This window comes from Peromyscus californicus, unplaced genomic scaffold (genome assembly GCF_007827085.1).
Source record: "Peromyscus californicus insignis strain IS unplaced genomic scaffold, ASM782708v3 Scaffold_14__1_contigs__length_90479793_seg_2, whole genome shotgun sequence".
NCBI classification, from domain to species: domain Eukaryota; kingdom Metazoa; phylum Chordata; class Mammalia; order Rodentia; family Cricetidae; genus Peromyscus; species Peromyscus californicus.
In genome coordinates, this window is record NW_026294436.1 from 55846238 (window position 1) to 55872930 (window position 26693).

Genomic DNA, 26693 nt, shown 5'->3' on the forward strand with positions numbered 1-26693 from the left:
CTTAACTATCTAACTCTCTTAGGAAACATGCTGCCGAGGGCTGAAATAAGATAATGAACCTGAAGTAGTCTGAGGCCCAGTAAATGGTTGCATTAAATTGCTGTCCATCTGCAGTGACTGGCTTCATTCACTGTGGCACTGACATCCCAAGCTGGAAAGGGCTTTTGGTAAAGACTGGATTTGTAATTGAGTAACCTGGATGATTCAGGTAAAGGTACAGGTTTTAGATGATTCTATTCCCTGATGTGAATGCAGTTCAAATATCTGGACACAATAAAGGAAAACTGGTGCTTCTTCTAAACACCCAGAGACCACAAAACCTCTTTAGGCTTCCATTCCCATTACTAACCACTTAATATTGAGATTCGTTTGGTTTGTCTTTCACAGACAGACAATGCAAGTTTTAAAACTCTTTATTTGTATTTTAGAGAAAGAACAGGTATTGCATTTTAAAGACTGGAGAGTATGAAATAGTCTGTTGCCATTATTTATTGTAAACGAACATAATTATTAAAGGAGAGAACAATACATCTTTCCTGCATTTCTTAAACACACAGTGAGACATGATCTCATGTAGCCCAGGTTGACCTTGAACTCTTGATCTTCCAACCTCCAACTCCCAAGTGCTAGGATTCTAAGCATACTCCACCATGCCTGGTTTATTTGGTACTGGTGAAGGAACTCATGGCGTCAGGCATTCTAAGCAAGGACTCTTCCATCTGAGCTACATACCCATCTCCCACACATTCTTATATGATCAGGGTTACTGGCCTTAGCTGAACCTTATTACCACAATTGGGGTGGGGGGGAGAGTCTAGAATCTCAGAGACAGTGCTTCGCAGCTTTCAACATCTCCTGAATCCTGGCCACTACTCAGAAGCTAGAGTTGAGAATTAAGACAGTTCGATCGATACACACTTGCTGTGGAGTCAGTCTGCTAGGCCAGTCTGGGGTTAGCATGCTGGGGACATGCCACACTTCCTGGCTTATTTAACCAGTCACCAAGTTGACTGAGGACAAAGAGCACACCAGTGTGGTATTTGTTGACCTTGACAAATGACTTATTTACTGTTTAGTTCTTGAACCCAATACAAGGAAATCTTTTCATGCACTAAATCTGTAATGCTTAAAGTTAGTGGAACACAGGGTCATTTTGTGACACTGGCTAGCCATGACATGATTCAGCATATTTCCCAATCACACAGGCTTATCATTCTTTTTTTTTCATAGATTCTATACATACCTGACAGATATTAATCATTGCTGAAAGTTCTAGTAATATCCAAAATAAACTATGCTTTAAGCTTAGTTATAAAAAATATAAGCTAATAGAATACTAATAGAATTTTCTTAGGCAGGAGAAAACTGTATTTCTTCCATGTGCATAGTTTCTTTTGGACTCTGGTGATATCTTCATAGGTAGTTAATTAAAAAATCACCCATAATTCCTGTAGTGGGACAGGGAAGAATGTCTCCCTCCAAGTGCTATTAGGGTGGGAAAGACAATCTCTTCATTATCTTCCTTCTAGGCTTTTTTTTTTTTTTTTTGGTTAAAATTATGGCATATTATGTTCATATTAGCAGGAAAAAAATCATTACTTATATAATTTAAAATGGCCTACAACTGATGAAAAGAACATGTGGTGAAGAAATGGGGTCTGTAAGGTGGCAATATCCTTCTACCAATTATGGCATTATGCAGAGTGCTTGGGAGGTTGATCACTGTGACGGAGCTACAGCATGAGACTGTCTCACTTGAACATACAGGTCTGTGTACCTGCTGAAGGAAGCAGTCAGCCCCTCAGGCTGAGGTGGGAAGAATGCTGTCATAGGTAGGCACTTCCATGAGTTAGACCAAAGTGGGGCTATGGGATCAGACCCTGACTCTGTAGTTCAAGTGGCTGCTTCTATGGAAGCAGAAGGTAGACTGGAAGTTTTCAGTGTGGGAGGAAGTTAAACACAATCCCCAGTTTTGTTCCTGTAGTACATTTCTGTCATATTTCACAAGAAAATGGCAAGACTAAAATACAGTCTCAGTTGTGAAATTGTGGGAGTTCTCCCGGGTCAAATGTTCTAGTTACAGCAGTCATGTCTAATAGCATCTTGCTACTGTGACCACCGGGAAATATCTGTCCAGGACAGAGATCTGGGCTGACAAGATTGAACCAGGACAGTGTCTCTCTAAACATGAGAGAAAAGTCAGTTTGAATCCCAAGTTCCTTCTCTGTTTGTAGGCAACAGTTTTTTGGGGAAATTTTAGGAATGAATCACATGATATTGTCACTTTCAAGTACATCCTTGTCTGCTTCATTATTTGTGTGTGTGTGTGTGTGTGTGTGTGTGTGTGTGTGTGTGTGTGTGTGCGTGTGTGTGTACGCCATGTGTGCGCAGAGGCCTATGGAGACCCAGAAGAGGGCAATGGATCTCCAGGAGCTGGAGTTACAAGCAGTCTGTGAGCCATGAGCTGTGATCTGGGCGCTGGGAATGGAACTTAGGACCTCTGGAAAAGGAGCAAGAAGTCTCAACAACTGAGGCATCTCACCAGCCCAGGGTCTACTTCTTACTAACACAAAAGGCAAAAAGGTGCCAGCTTTATGCTACTTCATAAGGAAGAAATTAGAAGATGCTATGAACCTATAACCATGGGACTTTGAATTTTAAAAAACCCACTCTAACCAGTAGTCCACGGTGAAGCCGCTGTACCACAGCCTGGTGAGAATGACATCTGTCTCACAGGCATCTTTCTCATCGCCTCCGAACTGAAGCGGGCTCACAGTACATTCTAAGGGAGCTGTTTTAGGAGCTAACCTCAGGGAGCAGCAGTTCTGACCCAGCAGTTAACAGGAGGAAACATCTGCTTGCTTCCACTGAATTTAAAAGCTGGGGACTTGCAAAGAGATGAAAGGCCAGCCTGTCAGCCTCCATCATCACTTTCCAACATCACAGTACTGACGGTCTAGGCACAAAACTGTCGAGTAACAGGTGGAGTGCTTCCTTTGGGAATGTAGCTAAATAAAACAGCAGATTTACTCATTTTTATTTTTTGTGTGGATCAGTGTTTTGCCTGCACATGTGAGTGTACACCATGTATGAGTGTCTAGTGCCTACAGAGGTAGGAAGGGGCATAGGATCGCCCTGGAACTGGAGTTACAGATGGCTGTGAACTGAACCTGGGTCTTCTGGAAGGGCAAGAGGTGCTGTTACCCACTGAGCCATTTCTCTAGCTCAAATTTATTTACTTTTTTCATAATCTTGCAAAAAAATCACATTTCAGAACTTAATAAGTTAAAAATATATATTATGTACACAGATAGCTCCTATATTTCCAGGCTATATACCCCAAAAGGCAATCTCACCAAAATAGAAAATGAAACCTGAATGTCTGCTTAATTTGCTCCCATTACAGCAGCTTCCCCTTTCCAATGGGCCCCATGCTGCACGCAGACATTAAGATAAAAACTACTGTACCCACAGATGATAGCTCTTTCAGCAATTTAAACAGCAGGATACGTCTGTGTATCCGTCAAGTGCCTTTCCCTTGTTTCCTGAAACTACCCGAGGAGGATCCCATTCCTCAGCCCACAAGATGGACTTAGGAGAGGGAAGGACAAGACCTGGAGGGCTAGCGAGGGCAGAAGTTGGCAAGGCTCCAGACTACAAGGAACAGCCCTTCCCAGCTCCTGGGCTCCCTGACCTGCGCTGTGGCCACCTTAACATCTGCCTGCTCTTTGGCTGTGCCTTCCTCCCAACCATCATCCCCAATGTCACCTGCAGGAGAGGCGTGACTCTACTGAGGCCTGTGGCCTGAGGAATTTGTAGAATGAACACAACAGAGCAATGATGCCAAAGACAAGAGGCCCCGGATGGTTCCTTCTTGTGTGGAGCAGCGAGAGGGAGAGGTACCAGGGGAATCACATCAGACACTATCGGTGTCTTCCAGCAGATCAGCAGCAGGAATGACTATGCTGCTGAGGCCTACAGCCACGGCCACACCCTCTCGCTGGCCACTTCCCAGGCAGAGAGGAACAGGGCCACAGGGTATCCCACTTTCCTCGCAAATGGATACCCCTAAAAGTATTCCATGCATCTGCTATCTATTCCTTGGCACCCATTAGAAGATCAGTCCCCAGGGAAAACAGGTCTTGTCTGAAAATCACCCAAGAGCCGATCAGGATGGACTGTGGCACTGAATTCCAGCAGTTCACACTGTGGGAAAAGAGGAGGCTTCACTATTGGAACTCCAGATTCCCAGGAAACACAGCAAAAGCGGCCCTGCCCCAGGAGCATCTGGCTAGCTTGTGGGGACAGCAACAACGTCCAGAATGTCGTCGATGAGGAGCCAGGCATAATGGGGTCGGTCACCAGCAGAAAACGACCTGACTGACACAACCCCCGAGGGCTGTGTGGACTGCAGTGGGACCGCCTGGCAAAGGCTTGCAAGCCAGCCGGGGAGATTCTATGACAAAGCTCTGAGGGACTACTCACTTCAGAAGGAAGGCGGCACACGGGGAGCGACTGGAGTCCTGCCTGACAGCCATTTCTGTGAATCTACCACTGCACAGTGCAGTATCAATTTAGCTGCTTGCTATGGTAAAGGAAGCAGGCAAAATACAAGAAAAAGTATATGAACATAACTTCTGCTTTTTATTTATTTTTTGAGATGGTTTCTCTATGTAGCTCTGGCTGTCCCAGAACTTGGTATGTAGACCAGGCTGATCTCAAACTCAGAACCTGCCCTGCCTCTGAGTGGTGCTAGGATTAAAGGCATAGGCCCAGCCATAGCTTTTTCGTTTTCTTTCTCCTCTTTCCTTCCTTAATTCCTTCCTTCCTCCCTCCCTCTCTTCCTTCTTTTCTTTCTTTCTCCCACTATGGACTAAGAGAGCTACTTTCTTTATCATCTTTCCACTGGAGAAAGTGCAAGTTTTTGGTGTGGCCTCTCAGTGAGAATCCATGCTGGCTGAGGGCACTACCGGTCCTTAGGGGAAATCTCTCTAGTCTTGCTTAAATCTGAAGTCACCTCCACGTTCCTTGGCTGAGTCTGGTTTCACAGAAGCGTGTCCTAGGCTGAGGACTCACAATGGGAAGGAAGCATTTGCCCGGAGGTCCTTAAGGATCTGTGCAGACTGGCAGAGTCGGCAGCCGGGGCTCTAAACTCACACTGCTGCCGTCGGAACCTGTGTTTAAACACACGTGTGAATGGAGTCACCGCCTCTTCCTACACCCACAACTGGCCTTCCCTCCCCTTCTCTCCGGTGTGTGGCTCACTCTCTGACCCCACAACAGTTATTTGTTCAGGGCTGAACCACAAATCACAAGTAAAAATAAACTTTACCAACTGGGGATGATCCCTTTACCCAAAACCCCAAACTGTTTTGACTCTCTGTGGGATGTTTTTGGCTGTTCAGATTTTTGAAATGTGTTTTCTCAAGTATGAGATTCAGAATGGATTTGAATTAAAGGAGAGAGAAAGCCAATTGGTGGAAACCAAATGAGCATGTGTTCTAAAACTTTAAAGAAAAATCGCTTTACTGGGCCAGGAAGTGCAGTGGACAAAAGAGGAAGTGGGCCTTATCTGAAGGGAGGTGACTAAGAACAAGACACATCCAATAGGAAAAGCAGTGAAGAGAGACATAATGGAGTAACCAACACCGGGCAACACTTCCACACGGGCTGCCGCCACGAGGAAGGCTCTCCAGCACGTTCCGCACAGGCGGGTAGGAGGTGAAAATCAGCGGCTGGTTCTCTTTCCCTGAGTCACAGCACAAGAGTCACAGCACGAGGCAGTTCTCCACTAGCAGGGAGCAGAGGGCAGCACTGCTCACTGGTCCTTCTGATTGGCAGCCCACCCCTTGATCTCCAGTGTAGCCCGGGGACTACTGTAAGGACTCAGGGATGGTGCTGACAACATGGGTCGTCTCCGTGGCTGCTGGAGGGGAACCAAAGAAGGTGTTGGTTTGGTTCCTCTGATGATCTCGGAGATAAGGAGGAACAGAGGAGCTTTTGATGTGGAGGATCCTGGTGTCCATCACCTGACAGTCAATCTGCATCATCACTTCATAGTCCTGCCCATTGATCACGTTATCTGTGGAGTAGACACAGGGTTAGACAGGCAACGGGGTGTGGGCAGTCACTACACTTCAAGTGGGGGTCAGGATTATCAGTCTCTAGCAGAGCTATCTACAGCTGGCCTGGGTACCAGTGTGTCCTGTCCTTCCCTCCTGGAGACTGATACACAAGACAACTCAAGAGGAGGGAGAACCACTATGCCCTTCTACCTCCCATTTCACTGTATTCCGTATTTGAAGAATTGTTTACACTTCATGCTTTAGTTGTTCGCTCATGGTTAACTTGTACCTCCCCTGGAAAGGCTTCTGGACTGCTCACTTCACGATAGTTTCTCTACTGCGTCTCAGCCCTTAAACCCCATTGTCTGTTTCTCATTCTTACTTTACTGCTCCTTTGCCCCTCCCCATTTCACTACTTCCATACTCATACCCTCAAGTCCAAAAAACTATAAACTGCATGTTCCCCAACAGTAGTACTGTTCCCCTAGTACTACTGCCATTAAACCTTACTGGGGACACAAGTGATATATACAGTGAGCATGACCCAAACTCCCAAGAATGCTGGGATGTCTTCAGAAGACCAAAACTAGGAACCCATGGGCAGAAGCAGGTAGTTAAAGCCTGAGGGCAAAGGCTATTTACTCGATTAAACTACAGCAGAAAATATCCAAGCCCATAGAAGGAAATGGACATCCAAATACATGAGCATTTAGAGCCCCAAAGAGCTATGACCAGACCTTTCCATGACATATATATCATAGTTAAGATGTCTTAGTTTTTCTGTTGCTGTGATGAAATACCCTGACAAAGGAAATTTAAGAAAGGAAGAGTTATTCTGGCTCACAGTTCAAGGTATGTCCACCACGGAGAGGAAGCCAAGATGGCAGAAGCCTGAGGCATCCACAGGAAAGAACCAGACAGAGATGAATGCATACTGCTGCTCAGCTCCTGCTCTCCATTTTCACAGGATCCCATCCAGGGATCAGCCCCATCCAATAGAGTGAGTGTATCACCCCACCTCTATTAAAGCAATCAAGAAACCTCCCATAGCCATGTCCAAAGGCCCATCTCCCAGTTATTCTAGATTCTGTAAAGTTGACAACACTAACTACTACAGATGTCAAAAGTGCAAAGTTAAGAAATAATATTAAAAGGTGTAAGGGAAAATGTAGATTCACACACAAATGAGACATAACAGAATAACATCAGATTTCTTGTTGGCTACCCCAAAAGCCAAGAAAGCATGGAATGATATACTTCAAGCCCTAATCATAAAGTAAACTTTATTGACAGTCTTGGGAGTGTTGGAATATGATAAAATATCCCACAGTGGTCAGGTGGCTCACAATCACATGAACTCCAACTCCAGAGGATCCATTCCTTATCTGATACTTGCTGTGTGTGTGTGTGTGTGTGTGTGTGTGTGTGTGTGTGTGTGTGAATGATGAAAACCAATCTTTAAATTTGTACCCTGAATATGTATCTAGCAGGATTCTACATGGCTTTGTGCTCCTTACAGATACCACTACTGTCTGTAAGAACTAAGCTCCACCCCCCTTCAATCTGGCTTATCTCTGCAGCCTCCATTATCATGAATTTGAAATACCCAGATACAAACTATACTCCCTCCATGCTTCCTAAGAGGATGAAAGTTTTTTTTTTCACTTCAGGGACAGGGCCAAATTACTCCCTCATTTGTAATCCTGGGTGGTCATTTTCCAACTTGTAGTAAATGAAATGATGAGAGAATTATAAACACATAATATTTCTCAATCCCAGCTGAATAATCACGACACTACACCAGAAGCTCTGAAAATCTGGAAGACTGTTCAGTAGTCAACGTGGCATGTGACTTTGCATTTTCATCTGTGACTCTGGAGCTGTGTTTTCAGACTACCTTTCTATTATGAGCATACAAAGCCAAACAGTAATTTTTAAATTTGAATACTTTTTAGTGAAAACGAGCTCAGATTAGAAGTAAGATCCTTCCTGTCCCATTATCCTTTCTTAAACTTTTACACTAGATATGTCGAGCATTTTGGAAGAAAACCCAAAGCTTGACAGTTGATCTTCAGACTCCACTGTTATGTTTGGGGAAAGTGAGCCGTACAGCTTGTCACATAGGAAGGTGGGGCAGCTCGAGACATCTACCTAGTGTGGGGTGTTTTCAAAGGGAATCTAATACACACACTTCAGAGAGTCTACGTGTTCTCTGATATTGTATAAAAAAATTGTGTGTTTTGGAAAACAGCCTATTAGATTCTTGAAAATTAAAAAAGAAAAATTAAAAAAGAAACCACTAGATAAATCTAATAACCTATTCATTTTATAGTATACAATACATTCCTTCTATTTTAAATCCAAGGGAAAATAATCCCTGTGCCTTGATAGGTTAGTCATTGCCTGAAACATTCTCATTGGTGATAAATTTCCTTTACAACTCTTCTAAGTCTCTTCAATTATAATTGAAGCTAATTTTCTTTTCAGCCATACCAGAGATGGAGAACAGCTGCCTGCTGCTGTACACGAACCTCTTCTTTAAGGCCATTGCTATAGCAGCTTAACACCAATTTTCCAAGGCATGACTCCATGCAATGGCTTTCAAATTATTTATCTTTATACAACTAAATTTAAATGTCTAGAAGTTGGCTAGTGTTTCACATTGAACTATTTTCCAGAAAGTAGAAGATGGAAGAAAGACATTCTGCTAATGTATTTGGAATCATTTCATTCAGAACATGTGACCAAGTTCGGATTTCAAGGCACCACACCAGACATTTCCTTTTGGAAGTATAGTCACTGTGTGTGTGTCTCTGTATATGAATACACACACACACACACACACACACACACACACACACACACACACACACACACGCTGTAGCACAGAAGACCAAATAATGGAAAACACATGCCAGAGACATAAAATACATATTACTAATTTTTACGGGTGTTTTTTTTTTGGGGGGGGGGAGGGATTAACTCAGAATCCAGATGACAGTTTAAGATCAGGACTAGGCTCTCTAATATAGTTTCAACCACCTGCAGAAGACATTAGATTCACATACCTGCTGTAGTTTAAACTGATAACTAGAGTTCTCTAATGCCTTAAATATCAAGAGGGGATGAAAGACCTAGAAATACAGGCTCTGAAGGAAAACTAAAGCTGCAATTGGATTCCAAACCTAGGAGCTCCTAGCTATGGCTGAGACGGCACCGTTACCTTAAACCCAACCAGAAGGCTCAGGGTGGCTCTAGACCAGAGTCTTTAAACTATCTTCTGTTCTTCACTCCCTCCTCCTGACGGTGATGAGTGCTAGGCCATGGTAAGCAAGAGCAATGCTAGAGGACCATACGAGATCTAGACAGTAAGCGAAGGCAGTGGAATGGAGGAAACCCTTCTACAGGACGTGCTAGATACATTCTTGCGATGCTGGGGCTGAATGTAGGGCCTCCACCACTGAGCTACACTGCCAGTCCTGCATACTTTGTTTACGATATGCCATTAGGAGTCACAAAGTTCCCAACATCTCTAAAGATTAGAGACGATAGCAGCGCTGGTCTGCTCTGGGAGATCCTATAAAACAGATCTTTGGGTTTCACAGAACCCAATCAGACAGTAAATGAGGCAGTCTCACCGTGACTGATGTCTGGATTGCTGCAACTAGGGGAGGACACATTGAGAAAGAGGCTCACGGTAACTGTACAACAGTCATCCTGTGGACGAGGCAATTCTCCTGCCTCACCCTTTCCAGTGCTGAGATTTCAGGTGTGGGTCACCACGGCTGGTTCCGGGGAACTTGATCTTGCCTAGGTCCCCATGGTGCTGGGCTGTGGGCATCTGTTTACATTCCGAGCACCCAGAACCACAGCAGGAGCTGGACCACTCATTGCAGGAGCTGGACCACTCATTGCAGGAGCTGGACCACAGCAGGAGCTGGACCACAGCAGGAGCTGGACCACAGCAGGAGCTGGACCACTCATTGCAGGAGCTGGACCACTCATTGCAGGAACAGCAGATGAGGCTCCTGCTACTCTTTTAAGACTCTGTGCTCTGTTACCAGGTGAGCACCTCTGGAAAGGACAGCACCTTCAACTGATGCCAACAATTTGCTACTCGGTGTGAATAAAATGATCAAAGCAGGCCCTGAGAGAGGGTCTGAAGACTTGGGTTAGCCTTGGAGAGCAGGAGAGGAAGGGACCTTAGAGAGAAATGGGGTCAGAATGTGAACAGCTGGGACAGAGCACACATTTTAAAGATGATGTCCTCACTGTTAATGTGGAGGGCTTTGCTCAGTGAAAGTCATGGGTCTCCTGAGGAGAGGAAACATGATAAACATTAGGTTGAGGAGTTGAGAACCAAGTTATGTAAAAAGACTCATAAACCCTTCCCCCTCTCCAAATGTATACTAAAGAAAGAAAGAAAGAAAGAAAGAAAGAAAGAAAGAAAGAAAGAAAGAAAGAAAGAAAGGAAAGGAGGGAGGGAAGGAGGAAGGAAGGGAAGAAGGGAGGGAGGAAGGGAGGGAGAGGAGGGAGGGAGGGAGGGAAAGTCATGCCTATCTGAAAAAAGAGAACCCAAAAGGAGTCACACTAAAGTGAAGGTGTTCTGGGTTTATGCTTCTACCAATAGATACATGGAAGCCACCACATTTTCAAAAAATATTCACCTTGTGTGCTGGGACTTTTGAAGCATACAGAATGAGACAGAACAGCAATCCAAGTCTGGTAAAATGCATAAACCGAATATTTTACATTTAAAATCCATCAGGCAAATAAAAAGGAAAAGAGATGAAAGGCTGCACGCACGAGCACCGGAATGTGTTTCTGAATACTCAGAAGGGTCAGGGAAGCCAGGAAAGGTGTCTGAAGAGAGGGTGGAAAAATTCCAGGCAACGTGGAATTCTAAACAGCTTATAAACACACAATAACTGAATTAAGCAGTCTGCCAAGGGGCTATTTGTTGAGAGATGACTAACACAAAAAACAGAACTAAATATCCAAAAATTTACATGAAGTTTAATTTTTAAAAGTGACAAGGCTTGACTAGTGCTTTGTAAAGAAGTACACATAAGATAGATTTGCTGACTTGTTACTTATGTGCATGAGTGTTTACCTGTATGTCTGGGCACCATTTGTGGCCGGACCTGATGACTGCAGAGACCAGGAGAAGGTGTCTGATCCCCTGGAACTGTAGTTATGGAGCTGTGGAGCTGCCAATGTGGGTGCTAAGAACTGAACCTATGTCCTATGAAAGGGCAGCCAGTGCTCAAAACGGCTGAACCACCTCTCCATCACCAAAGACAGATTTTCATCTAAAATTAGACACCAATCCCAATGAAGCAGTTTGTTCTGTGCAAGTTTGGCTGGTGCCAGGCTATGCTACTAATCTCTGTACCTGAATCTGGGGACACAACAGAAAACAAACTGGAAAACACAGAAGCACAGTGAATATAAAGACATGCTGTAATGTCATCTCTCTGTGGGGCTTCTCACTTCCACAAGCTAACTCTACTATGCCGGAACATCTCTAACTGTGACACACGTCTGGTGTTGGGCACTTCAACATACCACACATTGCTAGTATTCTTACTTTTGCTTAAGGGGAAACCCTTTTCTGCTATCTTGACCCACTCACATTCTCTACGTAATCCAACTATTCTAATAATATAAATCCTACTTTGAGTATCAACTTCTAAGAAACCTTCCATGGGAACGCCAATGCTGACTTTATGGTAGTAAAGAAAGGAAGCTAGGCTTCTTTAAGGAGCACCTGGTGAAAGCTGGAGTGGGGAAAAAGGAAAGGGGAGAAGGCTAGTGAGACGGGAAGCTCCCCCTCCCCAACTGGGAAGAACACTGATCAATAACTGTCACACTGCAGACGGTGACAGAGACGGCACTTCCACCATCACCGATCTGGAGATGTGAGAGCACACAGAGGGACAAACAGTTCCCAGCAACTGTCACAAATGCCCTTCGCCAGAAGAAATTACAAAGTTTCTCTGATGGGAAGGTTTTAGGATTGAAAGTGATCAGAGGCAGAGAAAAAGTTGAGGGGGATATCACACATTCAATTGTAACAAAACTAGAAATTGTTAAATAGTGTAGGTTTTATGGACACTAGACAATGGAGATTTTGACAGGAAAGAGTTCTGTCCTGTTAGATTTGAAATGACATCATAAAACATGTATGTGGGCCTAAAATAGTGACTATATAAAATCCACTGGACCCTCAATACCTTTAGTGGTCATGATAACTGAATGGTATTACTAAGTACAAGCAAATCAAACAAACCCTGATTGTTACTATATTAGTCTAAGCTTCATTATTTCATTTTAATATATAGCATTTTCACATGGGCTTACTATACATTAAATTTCCAGAAACATAACTGTTGATGATCTGCTTAATAAATACTTCTATGTATAAAACACTGATCATCTAATCCTCATATCAAACTCTTAAATCAGATATAATTATGATTATTGCTGTTATTGTTCCAATTTATGAGACAAAGTAACTAAAACACAGACATCAAGTGCCTGGCTACTCAGCTGGAAAATGACAAAGTAGATCTTGACCTAGACAGTGAGGCTACAGAAGCCATTCTTAAAACTATTCTATCAGGTTAGAAATATTTTTTATCCTGCAAATTAGAAAAATCAAGAATTATTTATGATTAAAAAAAATCAGATCATTTTCAGTATTAGAATCACCATCAGAGGATATACTGATTAAACTGCATGGTAGGTACCCAGAACCAGAAGAGGAGTGCTCCAACATGTCTCATTCAGGTGGTTCTTCTGATGATGTCAATCCCCAACCCCCTTAAAAAAACTATTGTTGTTGTTTTAAACTTGAGTCTAATGGGTGAATAATGTGCCAATTCCTTTGCTTCTCATATATTAACAGCTATACTAATGTTCAGAAGCCCTTCACTGTAAAACCCAGACCCACAGATTACCTACCCAAAGGCAGATTATAGGTTAAACCTCTGTGATCATAATGATGAGTAGAAGAATGAAACTATAGTCCTTCCCTTGTTTGTTTCTGTCTGTCTGTCTGTCTGTCTGTCTAGTTTTGAGACAGGGTCTTACTATGTAACCTTGGCTCGCCTGGAATTCACTGTGTAGATGAGGCTAACCTTGAACTCATAGAGCTCTGCTTGCTTTGGCCTCCTGAGTGCTGGGATTAAAGGCATGATTCACCATGCCCAGCCTCCTTCACTTGCATTAAAATAAAAAAAATGAATGGGAATTACATATTCTTTCTAGAATGTCAAGATGGTCTGTGTAACATTTCTGTCTACTGTGTTGGGCAGGCTCAGCTACTACAAGATAAAGCATTCCAGATCATGGTAGACTCTTAAAAGATAACGAGGCCTAGTAACACCAATTATTCCCAGCTTATCAAAAACCCTGGCATATTTTTTAATCATAAAGCAGAACCATAGCATATATTGGGCTCCTTTTTCCCTTGGTGCTTGAGGATCTGCCATTATCGTGAAATGACACAGTAAATATCTGTACTAGAAAGTTCATGACCAGCCACCTCCTTCAGAGGACAGAGCTGTCACTGATGGGCTCTCTTAACACAGAAGGCAGCAGTACTCAGATCAGAAATTCAGGAAACACTTGCCAAAAAGGACAAGACCACATCAGATACTGTCTTTATATTTGGATACAGAATCCATTTCAGTAGTAGCAAGACAATTAGCTTTGTTGTGACTGCACAAAGGGAAATGAACCCAAACATAGACCTACAAGACACAGCCTGTATTAGAAAAAAATGAAGAGCACAGTGAAAGAAACTCTGAGACCAGAGAATTTAGAAAGTCAAGGAGACTGCAAAGGCCAACACTATCTTGGCAAAATGTTAGCTGGAGATAGGGTAACAGTAGAGGTAAGATTACACAGTGATTGATCAGCATGAAGGTGCAAAGTTCTGAGAGGACTAGGAAACTGTGAAAACTGGTTTCTTAGAAACATCTCAGTGGGCTTACTTTCACAGAGACACACTCCCAGGAGGAATCACACTAAGTCAGCTCCCTGGGGACAGGCATTTTTGTCACTGCTGAATCCTTACTGTACACAGAAGAGATTCACTTATCAGCATTTATTGGAATACATGAATGTGTAGAAATAACCTCGAAGGAAGCTGACGTAAGGAGGGTGTACACTGAAGTGACTACTCAGAGAACTGTGCTGGGCAGAAATGAAAGCCACCTCAAATATGTATCTTAGAGATTCAGTTTTTGTGTATGTATATGTGTGCGTATCATGTGCATGTTTATGTACGTATGTACATATATGTGAGCAGGTGTATGTGCTCGTGCATATGGAGGCCAGAGGATAAACTCAGGTGTTGTTCTTCAGGAACTGTCTACCTTTACTTTTGAGACAGCATCTCTCACTGGCTGGGCTTGCCAAGCAGACTAGGCTAGCTGTCCAGTGAGTCTCAGGCATCCTTCCTGTACCCACTTACCCAGATGTGCATGCGTCATCATGCTCAACTTTTTAAATGTGTGTTCAAAGGATGTGACCTAGGTCTTCATACTGAATGGCAAGCATTTTACTGAGCGAGCTATTTCCCAACTCCAGATTCAGTTTTTAACTGGACACTTTCTTCCTCTTTGGAGAAGTATGGTTAAGAACAGGGTAGAGGCCAGTTTCATAAGTCAATGTCTGTAATATTATTTGCTATTCTGAATCTCTTTTTTCCCCCCATTGATATGCCAGAAATCCCCAATCTGAATTAAATTTAAACATGCTTTAAAAATTCAGGGTCTTCGAGTACCCACAAGTGTTTAATTCCTCAGCTCCTCACAACAATTGGACAAGTTTACATAAGTAGAACCAAGCAAATGGGTCTTCAGAAAGATGTCTGGGTCCCTATGTTATTGTGCAATATTTGATTGCACTGTAACACTGTGTTAATAAAGTTAACTTTGATTTAGGGGGCGGAGTCAGCGGCTAGCTGTATGAAATTAGCCACTGAGAAGCCAGGAATACGGAGAGAAGACGCACAGGAAGGAGAAGGGAGGGACTTGGATTTTTCTCAGTCTCTTCGATCTGGGAATTGTGGAAGAAGGATAGCTCGTTGGTCCTCCATAGCTTCTTTTATCTGTCAGGTTTTTACCCCAATATCTGACTCCTGAGTCTTTATTGATAATATAACAATTTAGATAAACACTTCACTGTGTCCCTTACTATTTTACAGCATGTTTCCCTTCTTGCGAGCAAGTCTCACTGACAAAAGGCAAGGCAAGCTGGATATGTGCCTGTATTCTAGCATCTCAGAGGTTGAGACAGGAGAGTGAAGAGTTTCAGGCCAGCCTAGACTAAATATTGAATCCTTATCTTAAACAAACAAACAAAGCCATTAAATAGTCATTACATTCAAATCACATGCCAAGATCTGAGATGGCTAATCCAGTCCCCCAGTCCCATTCTTAGGTAAAATATAATTTAGTACTAAGTCACTTATGATTTTTCTTTTAATATTTTTAAAACACTCTTTATCTTGTATAATCTGCAGGTGTTTTGTTTTGTTTTGCTTTGTATCTTAAAAATCATCAGTTAATGTAGATAGCACTTTCAGGCAAAGAAACAGCTGGCGGATGTCTTAGTCTGACTAATGGCTGGAGCCCACTTCAGCATTTCCAGCATTCACTCCTGCAGATGAAATAACCAGAAAACACTCATTCTGGAAAAGAATGAGAAAGAATTTTCCCGTTGTCTGGAAACCAACCTAACAAAGCACTGAGGAAACAGTTTTCAAGGCACTCAGGTCCTGGAGGCCACTGACTGAAGCTATACCCCATACCAAAAAATAGGAGCACCCTGGCTACTAACCTTCTCTCAAATAGATGATCTAGGATTATGGAATGTTTTTGATCTCCATAGAAGTAAAATAAATTAGAAAATACTATCCTATTTCTATGAATCTTGATACATACTCTATAAATTTATAAAAACCCTCACTTGTGATTTATAACAATGTTGCTTCCTTAAGAGAAATAATTTTTGAGTTAATATAAAGTGGCATATAGACATCTCTCTCGATGTGGAGACAGTTTTGGTCTTTGGACCCCAAAGAATTATTCTTCTTAGCAGGTTGGTCAGCCTCTCTCCTTTCTGTTAATCAGGTTCCTTTGAGCCTCTTCTTCTCTGCTTTTGTAGAATTCAATTTGAGCAAGAATCTTACTAATGCATAACATGATAGTTGATCATTCACAATACCCAACCAACCCTGGCTAGCCTTCAGTAAGAATTCTACTGAGTCCAAGAATTCTGCTGAGTCTGTCTAGCAAGAATCCCTCTTAACTCTCATGCTTCTTCTTAGTAATTTTCCAGTTACTGATGCCTCCTGAACACTCTTCCCCTAGGCTGTACGTTCCTAATCCCTTTTCCCAAACTGCAAGACCTCCTCATCAAGGTCCCTAGATCTCTTGCCACAGGCATCATTGAGTAAAGTCTTCCTTACTGAGTTCAACAGGTGGCAGGAATAACATCTTCTTTGACATTGTCAGTTGTGGCTGTCTGCCCTACTTCTTTCAGGGAGAGGAAATAGTAATGCTCGTGACACTAAATCTTGGTGTATATCTCTGTTGGCAAGAAGCCAAGCAGCATTTTAGAAAATTAAAAGCAAGTTATACAATGCTCTGATGGGTAGATGCCATGCCTGAGCTGCTGAGGAAAAGTAAGAAAGCAGAGGAGATGCTAATGTCCAGGGATAAAGTCTAGTATAGAGAAATCTCTTGCTCTTATTTGTTTTATAAACGTCATTAACATTTTATAAAAATCAAAGATTTTTTTTGTTAGTTTGTTGGGTTTTTAGGATAAGAGCTGCCCATATTGTAAGTTATATATGAAATAAAAAAACAGGCATAATTGAGTAAATGTAACATTCCAGAGTCCAGTCAGCTGTGAAAATGACAAACAACGGCTGAAAACAGAAACTGGGTCAAGTCCACCTGCTAGGTCGTTGTGGAATGTATTCCACACACAGCCTGAGAAGAGCTTCAAGGCCAAACTCCCAGAGATTGCTAGCAGGACTATGGGACATACACCATTAAGATTTTTTTTTTTTTTAAATTAGGGATGTTGCTTGAATTTCTGAAGTCCATAAAGCTTCCTTGTGCTTGCTGATGGAATACCTCCTAAAAGAGCTCATTAACTCAACAAAAACCTGCCCTTTCTAGAAGCCAGACAGCTGCCTTCAAAGAGTTTAACATCAGGGTTAAAATAAATGAGGATCCTCCCATGCTCCTCCTAACAGTCACTCCAACCTGTTAGTGGCTGCAGGTGTGAGATCAGGGAACTTGTGTCACCTTACATTAAATACTCAGGTGGCATGGCTGGAGAGATGGCTTAGTGGTCAAGTTCACTAGCTCTTACAGCAAATTAACAACAGTCTGTAACTCCAGTTGCAGGAGCTCTAACACCCTCTTCTGACTACCTTGGGTACCAGGCACACATGTGGTATACATACATACACGCAGGCAAAACACTCTAAAAAATAATTTGAAAATACGTAGGTGGGAGACACAGGTAACATGCTCATAAAGCAGATGACTGAGGACTCAGCATATCATGGTCGAATCAGAGAAAACTGTTTTCAGCTAAGATGCCTAGTCAATATATCAACTATCAATGTACATTCATGTATGCAACATGTATTTGCTCAAATGTTTACATAACAGTTACTATCTTCATGTAATTTATAATCAGGTTCTTAGGAAAAATATTTGGGAGGGACTAGTAACATTTCACAGGATGGGATATGGAAAACTGCAGAAGACTATAACAGCATGCTTACATCTAACAAATTACTAAACTTATTTTTACGATTCTATTTATTGCTGTTTTATGGGATAATTACACATCTTATAATTAAAAGTTTTTCTAGAGTAAGCAGAAAACGAATGGAGTGGCACTTTGGAAAAAGTAGGACTTACTAGGTTCAAACATATTCTCTGGTACACTGACAAGAGTAATGGCTACAATAAATTAAAGATATTTCTGTCCAAACGAATTCAGAGCTGCCTCGAACCCCTGTGCATATATATAAAAGTGCTCCAAAGATTAATTCCTTCTGGATCTGATGGAAATAGAGTAAGACAAGGGGGTCTGAGGGTGCTGGCATTTTATGTTCAAATAAAAGTTTTAACATAAATTACAGACCAAATCCCAACTTCCGCACCTAACTTGGGCTCTTACTTTCTCAGACTTGTTCTACATTGCCTCAGCCGCAGGCTCAAACTGTGTCTTCAGTCACTGTGAAGTAGCCCGAGAGGAATGAGAATTACAATCCTTATTCAAGCTGTGGACATAACAGCACATATTCAGACATGAGTCTGAAGAGCTGCCTCTTGCTCATAAGGATATAAAATCTCTTATTCCTTCTTAAAGAGATTTCTGACAAAGAAATTAACCAGGCTGAGACAATGTCAAACATTGCATTTAACCTTATTTGCCAAAATTCATGGAGAGTTGGACAGCTAATGCCTTGCTTATGGGTGTATGCTCTTAATTCAAAGTGGCAAGGGTGGGTGCAGGGCCATGCTGTAGACATACTTCCTTTCCTGAGCCAGACAGGCCTGTTACTGCCTGAGTTTCCTGGCCTGCTTTCTGGCTTGTCTGGCCTGTGGGTAACCCAGAGGAAGCAGCATTTGGAGTTTCCCCATGTCAGAGCTGGCTGCATGAAGCTCAGACATCCTCAGTATAAAGCAGCTGGACAAAAAAGCCTACATTTTGTACAATTAGAAGGAAGGGAAAAAATCAAGCACATGGCAATTAAGGGAAGTTATAGAAATACTCACGTCCAGCTACAGAATAAAGTTATAAACACAAAATTCTGTCAATTATAAAGAAAAGTAGATTATTTCATGCACTTTTGTGATTATTCAAGTTAGAGTTGTACCAGTCTTAGAAATGACATACTCTCCCACTTTAGACCTTAGGAACCTGAGGCCCAGAAATTCTTGGGTTAAGTTCTGCAATTTATTCTCATTATTACTGCTTCTTGGAGACAGTCCAAAGGAGGGCTGGCCCACATCTTCCATAGGATAGCAACTGAGGAACAATTGCTTAAGATGAAAATCACTTTAAAAGTATTCACAATTAACTGGGGTTTATTTATATTATCACTTAGAACTTTTTCTGGATTTTAGCTCTTGGTGCAGGGAGGAGGGGCTTGGACCTGCCTCAACTGAATGTACCAGGCTCTGCTGTCTCCCCATGGGAGACCTTGCAATGGAGAGGGTGGGAAGGGGGGAAGGGTTAGGGGGGAATGCTGGGGGGTGGGAGGAGGGAGGACAGGGGAATCTGTGGTTGGTATGTAAAATGAATAGAAAACCTCTTAACAAAAAAAGAAAAAAAAAAGACTCAAACTGAAGAAGCATGAAACATGGACCAGAGGACTAGGGTTATTGAGCTCAAACACTTTCAGGACACATCATTTTAAGGAAAAGCCTCTTTGATCTTCCACTTTCTAGTCTATTTTCATTCGTTAAATATTTACTGAATCTCCATTGGGCCAAGCCTGGTCTAGGTGTTTGAACTGAAAGGGAAATAAATCCACAAGGGTTTCCCCTCACAGACTTTACATTCTAATGGTGAGCATGAGTAGAGAGGACAGAAGAGAAGTAAATGGTGTTTGAAAATGATGATGAGCAGGGGTGAAGGAAGGCATGAATGAACAGGCCACACTGGAAGCACAGAAAGGCATCTGGGATAGGTCACTGAGAGGAATTTTTTGATTCAGGGTCTACAGTACTGAGGAAGGCAACCAAGCAAGGATCTGGGGAAAGAGCATTTTAGGAAGTGGGAAGTGCCAGTACAAAGACCCTGAGGCTAGAGCGTGCCTGAGGATCTGAGCAATAAGGAGGGCAGCCCAGCCAGGGCAAGGTATAAGGAGATGAGGCCACAGAGAACCAGGGGACCTGCTTCCTTCCTGGTCACCCAGATTGAGTCCTTTACTTAGAAGGTCTGAGCAGGATCTCAGGCTATGACCTATGATGTCACTCTGGCTAACAGCTTGTTTATTTCAAGGTCCAGGAGAACAAGTTACGTTTGCACAGTTCTTAAGGACTAACTGTGATGGTATCTGTGGAAGGTCTTCAGAATGTTAAGAGATATAAAATGTGAGGACTGTCACCATGTGGAGTTGTGTGGCAGAGTGGAAATGCCAAGCTTTATAATAGTTATGGATCTGAAGGCTAGCTGTTCCAGTTACTAGCTAGCAAGTTTACTGATACCGAACCATATTTCAAGAGTTAATTATGCCAAGCACCTATCATAGCAAGCAATATACACTTTTCAATACAGCAAGAAATGAAAGGTGCCTCTGTATTCCAGAGCACAGGTATTCTCAGAGCATCAGTGATCCTGGGGTCTAGCCTGCCCTTCCACTACCTGCTTCATGGTCTTACAGAGAGGAAGTTGATGCACGGTCTACTTTTCATTCATTCAACTTACAATGACGCTGCTTTCCTGGGGGCAATGTGAGGGTTCAGGAGTGAATACATATAACATCACTGTACAACAAGAAAGACTGCAGTGTTCCTACTGTTCATACAAGTGTGGCTAAGACAAGTGTGGTTAAGACAATGGAAAAAAAAATCCAAGGGAGTGGCTGCATTGGAAGCCAACAGACTGATCTGTTTATCTTGAAAACAGTATCCAGAACTTTCCCCCCTTGTTCAATCCCAGATAAGGGAGGAGAAGAGGAGGCGGAGGGGAGACAGGAGGTGAGGAAGAAGACCAGGGAGGGGAGAGCTCCTTGTAGCAGCAGATCTCTATCACACAGTAGAAACAGTGTCAGAGAAGAAACAACGGCAAGCACTAAAATCCTCAAGTCCTCATTAAGTGTTCCAGAAACACTAAGAACGCCAGCACATTCCCTATCTCTCTCCAGTTTTAAGGCAAATTTGTCCAAACAGCTCCTGTAACTTGGTCTTTTATTCTGACCTGAACCCTTGACATTGTTTTCTAGGCTTCTTCAGTGAAAACCTTGGGGTCCTTCCTGTTAAGCAACTGGATCCACAGCATAGTTTTTATGGGATATGGTTAGTCTCACAGAAGTCAAGCTATAGCCTAAAAACTGGGTTGGTTTATGACTTAGAATTTCTTCAGAGAGCCTCCTTTGAGAGAGAGAGAGAGAGAGAGAGAGAGAGAGAGAGAGAGAGAGAGAGAGAGAGAGAGAGAGAGAGAGAGAAAGGAAGGAAGGAAGGAAGAAAGAAAGAAAGAAAGAAAGAAAGAAAGAAAGAAAGAAAGAAAGAAAGAAAGAAAGAAAGGACACAACAACAATAAAACCTTTAACGCAGAGAAGAACTAAGGGCCAGCAGTGACCCCTTACTTTCATACCATTAGCTCATCCCATCAAAATCCCTCCAAACTCACAAAGCTACCTTAGTTTGCAGCTGGGCATCACAAACCCTAAACAACCAAAGTACAGTCAACACCTAGGTGCTTGCACTAACAGATATTACACAATCTTTAAAAAGCTACAAATATGCTTAATTTAACCTTTATTTTTAAAGTGGAGACTGACATTCTCAATTTAATTAACTCAGCATATTCAGTTATAGGGTCTTATAAAGGAGTTTTTTCCCAGATTTTTAAGGCAACAGGTATGTTCTTCCAATGAAAGTTTGTCCCTATGATCAATGTGATTCAATTACATAAATATTTATACAGCAGCTGCTATGTGCTAGGCAGTGTGCTGGGTGTTGGAGAAACAGAGATGAGTAAGACCTGGCCCCCGATCAAAGCATTTGACATCTAGTAAAAAGAGCAGCTATGTAAACACACCTAACAGGGCCTAAATGTGAGATGGGTAGGTATGGGTGCAGTGAGAACAAGGAGGCAGGGTGCCCACCCTGACATGGCGGAGGTGGCGACAGGAAAGGCTTTCTGAAGGAGATACACTTGAGCCAGACTTTGGAGGATTCTTCTGAGCTAGGGAAATTCTGGAGTGGGTAAGCATGAGGAAATACATCAAGTCTAGGTGATACACGGTGCAAGGTGCTGCTGAAGAACACAGTGTGGGGCGGGACAGGGGCAGATGAGGCAAGGGAGGGAGGAGAGGCATTCACAGAGCTTAGGAGGAATCCCAGGGGCAGTGGCGAGCCACTGAAGGGCTCTAAAGAAGTGAGACACGGGATCAGAGTGGAATTTATTGGAATTGTTATTTATTAAACAGTGCAATGTTATTTATTAAGCAGCGCTGTTTACTGTGCAAGAAAAGCCACGAGGTACAACAAAACTCACTATAAGAGTTTATTAAGGGAATAGAGAGGGGGTGTGCATAGGTCTATGGAATGATGGTGCAGGAAGAGAGGGGAGGAATAGACGGAACCCACTTTTATAAGTGCCCCCGACATGTGCATATGGGCTTACATAGTTACGCCACACATGTGCATAGATTACGTGATCACACAGCACATGGGTTACTAAGATGTAAGGCCCTAGGATGACTAAGCATCTTGCCTGGCTACATAGCTGGGGGAGTGCTAGGAATTCTAACAGGAATAGGACGTTCTGGTGGTAATGTGGGAAACAGAGATGGCAGGGGATGGCAGCAACAATAAATAGATGCCTCAGTCCTAAACCTTACATGTTCTAATTTATTTCCTCAGGAGCATTCTGTTGACTCATACCTACTAGTTAAGATAAAAACACAGAAGAATACTTTCCATAGAAGTCCAGCGTGTAAAGTATACCCCACTTGATGTGTGAGGCATACTGTTTATAAGTTTAGTTCATTTCTGAAAAAAAGCCTAATGTAAAAGTAGAATATTCAAATCAGGCTCTTAGGCCAACAGTGACTTTTGGGGCAATACAATGATATGGCCTACTGTAGAATTTTCAGAAACAGGCTGTTCGGAAGGGTTCTGGAGAAATAAAGGATTAGGAAGGGATTACTGAAGAATTTGCTACATTTCCTACACTGCCTTCAATTTGTATGCTGCCTTTCATTGGGACTAACTTTGGTTACACTACTGAAAAACAGACATACATACTTCTGTGGTTATGTATGCTCAGAAATTAGCACGACTAAACATATAAAAGCAATGAACACTTGATGAGAAAGAAGCATATTGCTTTATAGTATTGACAGGTGGGAAGGGGGTCTAAAATCAGGAAGGGAACCAACACACACTGTTCATTTAATCCTTAAAACAGCCTTTATACCTGTGGATGATGGTGGTGCATGGCTTAATCCCAACACTTGGATTAAACTCAGTCTCTGTGAGTTCACGGCAATCCTTGTCTACAAAGTGAGTTCAGACCAGCCAGGGCTACATAGCAAGACTCTGTCTCAACAACGACAAAATAAAGTTGGACACTATCAAAACAACAACAAACCAAAACAAAACCTTATGAGGTACGTGGCAGAGCCCCCTTATTACAACATCACAAATGTAGTCTTAGGTATTTATATTAATTTCTCCAAACACACAACTGTGAAGTGGTAGAATCAAATTTGAACTCAGGTCAGAGCTTGCTGTCATGGGAAAGTATCAGATATGTTACATAATAATAAGGGGACTCTACTGGGTACCTCATAAGGTGGTATAAACCATCATGCTTCTTTCTTGAAAAAAAAAAAAGTATGTTATTTGGGGAAGGAATCTTCCCGGGAATGGTTAGTGCAGAGTGTTGTTCCAAGAAAAAAAATCAGAGTATGTGGGAGCTGGTTACGACTCTTCCTTGGGAAAACATGGGTTACTGCAGGAACCAGGGTTAGGGTCCCCGGTGGTGGAATGACCTCACTCCTTAGAACACAACGCAGCAAAACATGCTAACTGTCATGCAACGTTCGCTTTTTTGCAAGCTTGTAAAACATATTGGGGGAGGAGGGAGTTGCTGAACTTGAGACCAAAAAGAAGAGCAATGGAGTGAGCTTGGAAGGAGAGACTTCCAAGCCCAGATCCTCACTGCACGGAGACTGACAGCTGGATCTGCGCTCCTGACTACCACAGGACTTGACAGTGGGTGTTAGGCATGTGTTTCTTTAAAGGGACTTTGGGAGAGTATGTGGTGCAGTCACTACAAGCTCTGCTAGCACTGGGAAAGTCTATAACCCATAGGAACCACAGGACTGAAAAACAACAGCACACAGGTCTGTGTCGCTTTCGAGTCCCCACTACATCAGTGGCTTTTGTTCCTGGTAAAGAATTTCCTGCTCCTTCCTCGGCCAACTGCCACCCGCCCTCCATCCCCACTCCCCTCTCCAGGACTGATGACAGATCCCAGAACTCATGTATGCTAGGCAATAGCCCTGAGCCTCCTGGCCTCCTGTTTTCCATTTGAAGACAGGCTCTTGTTTAGTTGCTTAGACCCTGAACTTGTAACCCTCCTGTCTAAGCCTTCCACATAGCTGAAATACAGGTGCATACTACTGGCTAGCATTTCTTGTTTCTATCAAAATTGTCATCAGGTTCTGTGAAGTGGATCTATTTAAGAGACATGGAGGAAGACAGTAACAACTTATTGTAGTTATAAATCTGCAGGAAGGTCTGGAAAGTGCTGGGCGAGGGGCATTATGTTGTTTCCTCTGTCCAGTATTCATGCTGGGATTAAAGGCATGCACCACTACACCTGTCCTCTGCCCAGGTAGCCTACCAGAGTTGGTGCAGCTTCCAGGGAGACCTCATGTACAACAGAAGCACCTGCTTGGATGAGCTCTGCTCACATTAAAAGAACATGTATGTGGCTTCAAACACTGTTAAACATCTTTTCACGGAGTAAAGTGTTGTATTTACAGTAGTTACAGATTACATAGACACCAGCAGGTACCTACCAGACTATCTCTGCTTAATTTCCAAACATCACCTTGTACATGGTTTCACTGTTTTCATGTGGTTCTTTACCAGCTATGCTGACATTAAGAACCACGCTACTCCTAAACAAAGTAGACTACTGCTCCTCCGTGTTAATAACCTCATAGACTTTACAAAGACCACAGAGGGCATGCTAGGAAGTTTCTGAATAAAAATTGGCCCAAATCAAATTTTTTCAAGTTTCCTACATTTGCTAATTTTCTCTTTCTCTGGCATTTCATAGTAGCACCAACTAAACCAAACTCGAGAAAAACAAATTCATTAGTTTAGTAGAAAGGAAGACTGAGTTCCTTTGACTTACCCACAGTATCTATTTGGCTCCTAAGACATTCTCAGCATAAAGATGTGAATATAACATACGTGTGAAGAAAATCTCATGTCTATTCCAGAAAACATGAACTCAGAATGCAATACCAACACCTATGCACTGAGGAGGCTACAGACAAGCAGGGGGGCAAGGCAACATCGGAGCAGCAGTGTGTGCTGACATGAACTCTGAAAGACCCATGAGACTTCTCTACTTAAAGGTAGAAGCAGGAAAAAGGGTGTGTGTGTGTGTGTGTGTGTGTGTGTGTGTGTGTGTGTGTATGAATCTCACTGAAAATAAAAACAGGTAAACAGACTAAGAGCAGATGTTTTCCAGTTTAGTTCTTAGAAAGATACCTCCCCTCTGCTAAATAGAGAGGATCCCAAGGAGGTATCACTCTCCTTCATCAGCAAAAACATGTTGAGTTATATTCATGACAGAAACATTTCCTCATGAACAAGTCTCTAAGACACAATAAAATGGATAAGATGATATGCAAACAGTTGAACAGGTCCTTTAAAATGAGTTAATTGGATACATGAACATTATCCCCTTGTCTTCAAGTATAGCAAGAATGTTCTACTATAATATACATGAGTTTATGTAGCTACTGGGTGTATACGTTTTTTCTTCCTGGTGTCTCTCAGCTCTTACCACAATGATGAGAACTTCAGGAATGTGACTTGAACTGACTATATACAAAGGTATTCACTGAGGAACTACATGCAGGATGGGACTCCCTGGAATAAAACGGAGAAGGTGGCACTGACAAGCTAGCCCAACTGTCAGCAGGCTTAAAGAGAAAAAAAAAATCAAAATTAACTGTCCTTGGAATGGGTAGACAGAAGATTTATCATGTTCATGGCCCAATTCTTTTAATGGTTCCTATTAGCTACCACAGTCTTAGTGTGAGCCAGTTTTCCTGGAAAAATAAATTGTCACACACAAAGAAATGTAGACAAAAACGCGAGGAGACAGACTCTCTGTACTATTAAATGTCATGTTATATTTGAATATAGAACTAGTTTGTTGGTCTGGGACAGGCTGGTTTATGAAAGTGACTAATGGCTACTTTTGGAAAATGTTTTCTAAAAGAGAGTTTTGTATGTTTAAGTGCCAAGGAAAAGTAAGCAAATTCTGAAATTGATGTCTCCTAAATTCAGATGGAATGAATTTATACAAAGGTCTTTAATTAGATAAACTTAAAATCTCAGAAAAGCTGTACTTTATAGTCCTCATGTTTCTTCATACTTTAATACAGTGGTGAAAGCAGCTCTTCTGGTTTATCATAAAAGACACAAGGACTAGTCTGTGAGCAAGTCTTGCTGTGACCTGAAATGCTTCTTCTTTGTTGCCCATCATGGATGATGAGATCATCAACCCAGTGCCTTCTACTCTGCAGTTATAGTAACAAATGGACATTGAGTTTTACTGTCGTCACTCACTCACACAGTGTGCTTAAGAGAAAGGCTA

At 42.4% G+C, this 26693-nt stretch overlaps 1 protein-coding gene across 4 annotated transcripts in view; it reads right to left on the reverse strand.

The window, feature by feature from the left end:
- Window positions 1-397: 397 nt before the first annotated feature.
- Atf6 (activating transcription factor 6) overlaps window positions 398-26693 on the reverse strand; it is a 169893-nt gene continuing 143597 nt past the window's right edge. For all 4 annotated transcript variants that reach the window (XM_052737566.1, XM_052737565.1, XM_052737568.1 and 1 more), the window contains exon 16: window positions 398-6082. In XM_052737566.1, the coding sequence (XP_052593526.1) occupies window positions 5874-6082 (209 nt within the window). In that variant the 3' untranslated portion in view covers window positions 398-5873. The remainder of the gene's footprint in view (window positions 6083-26693) is intronic.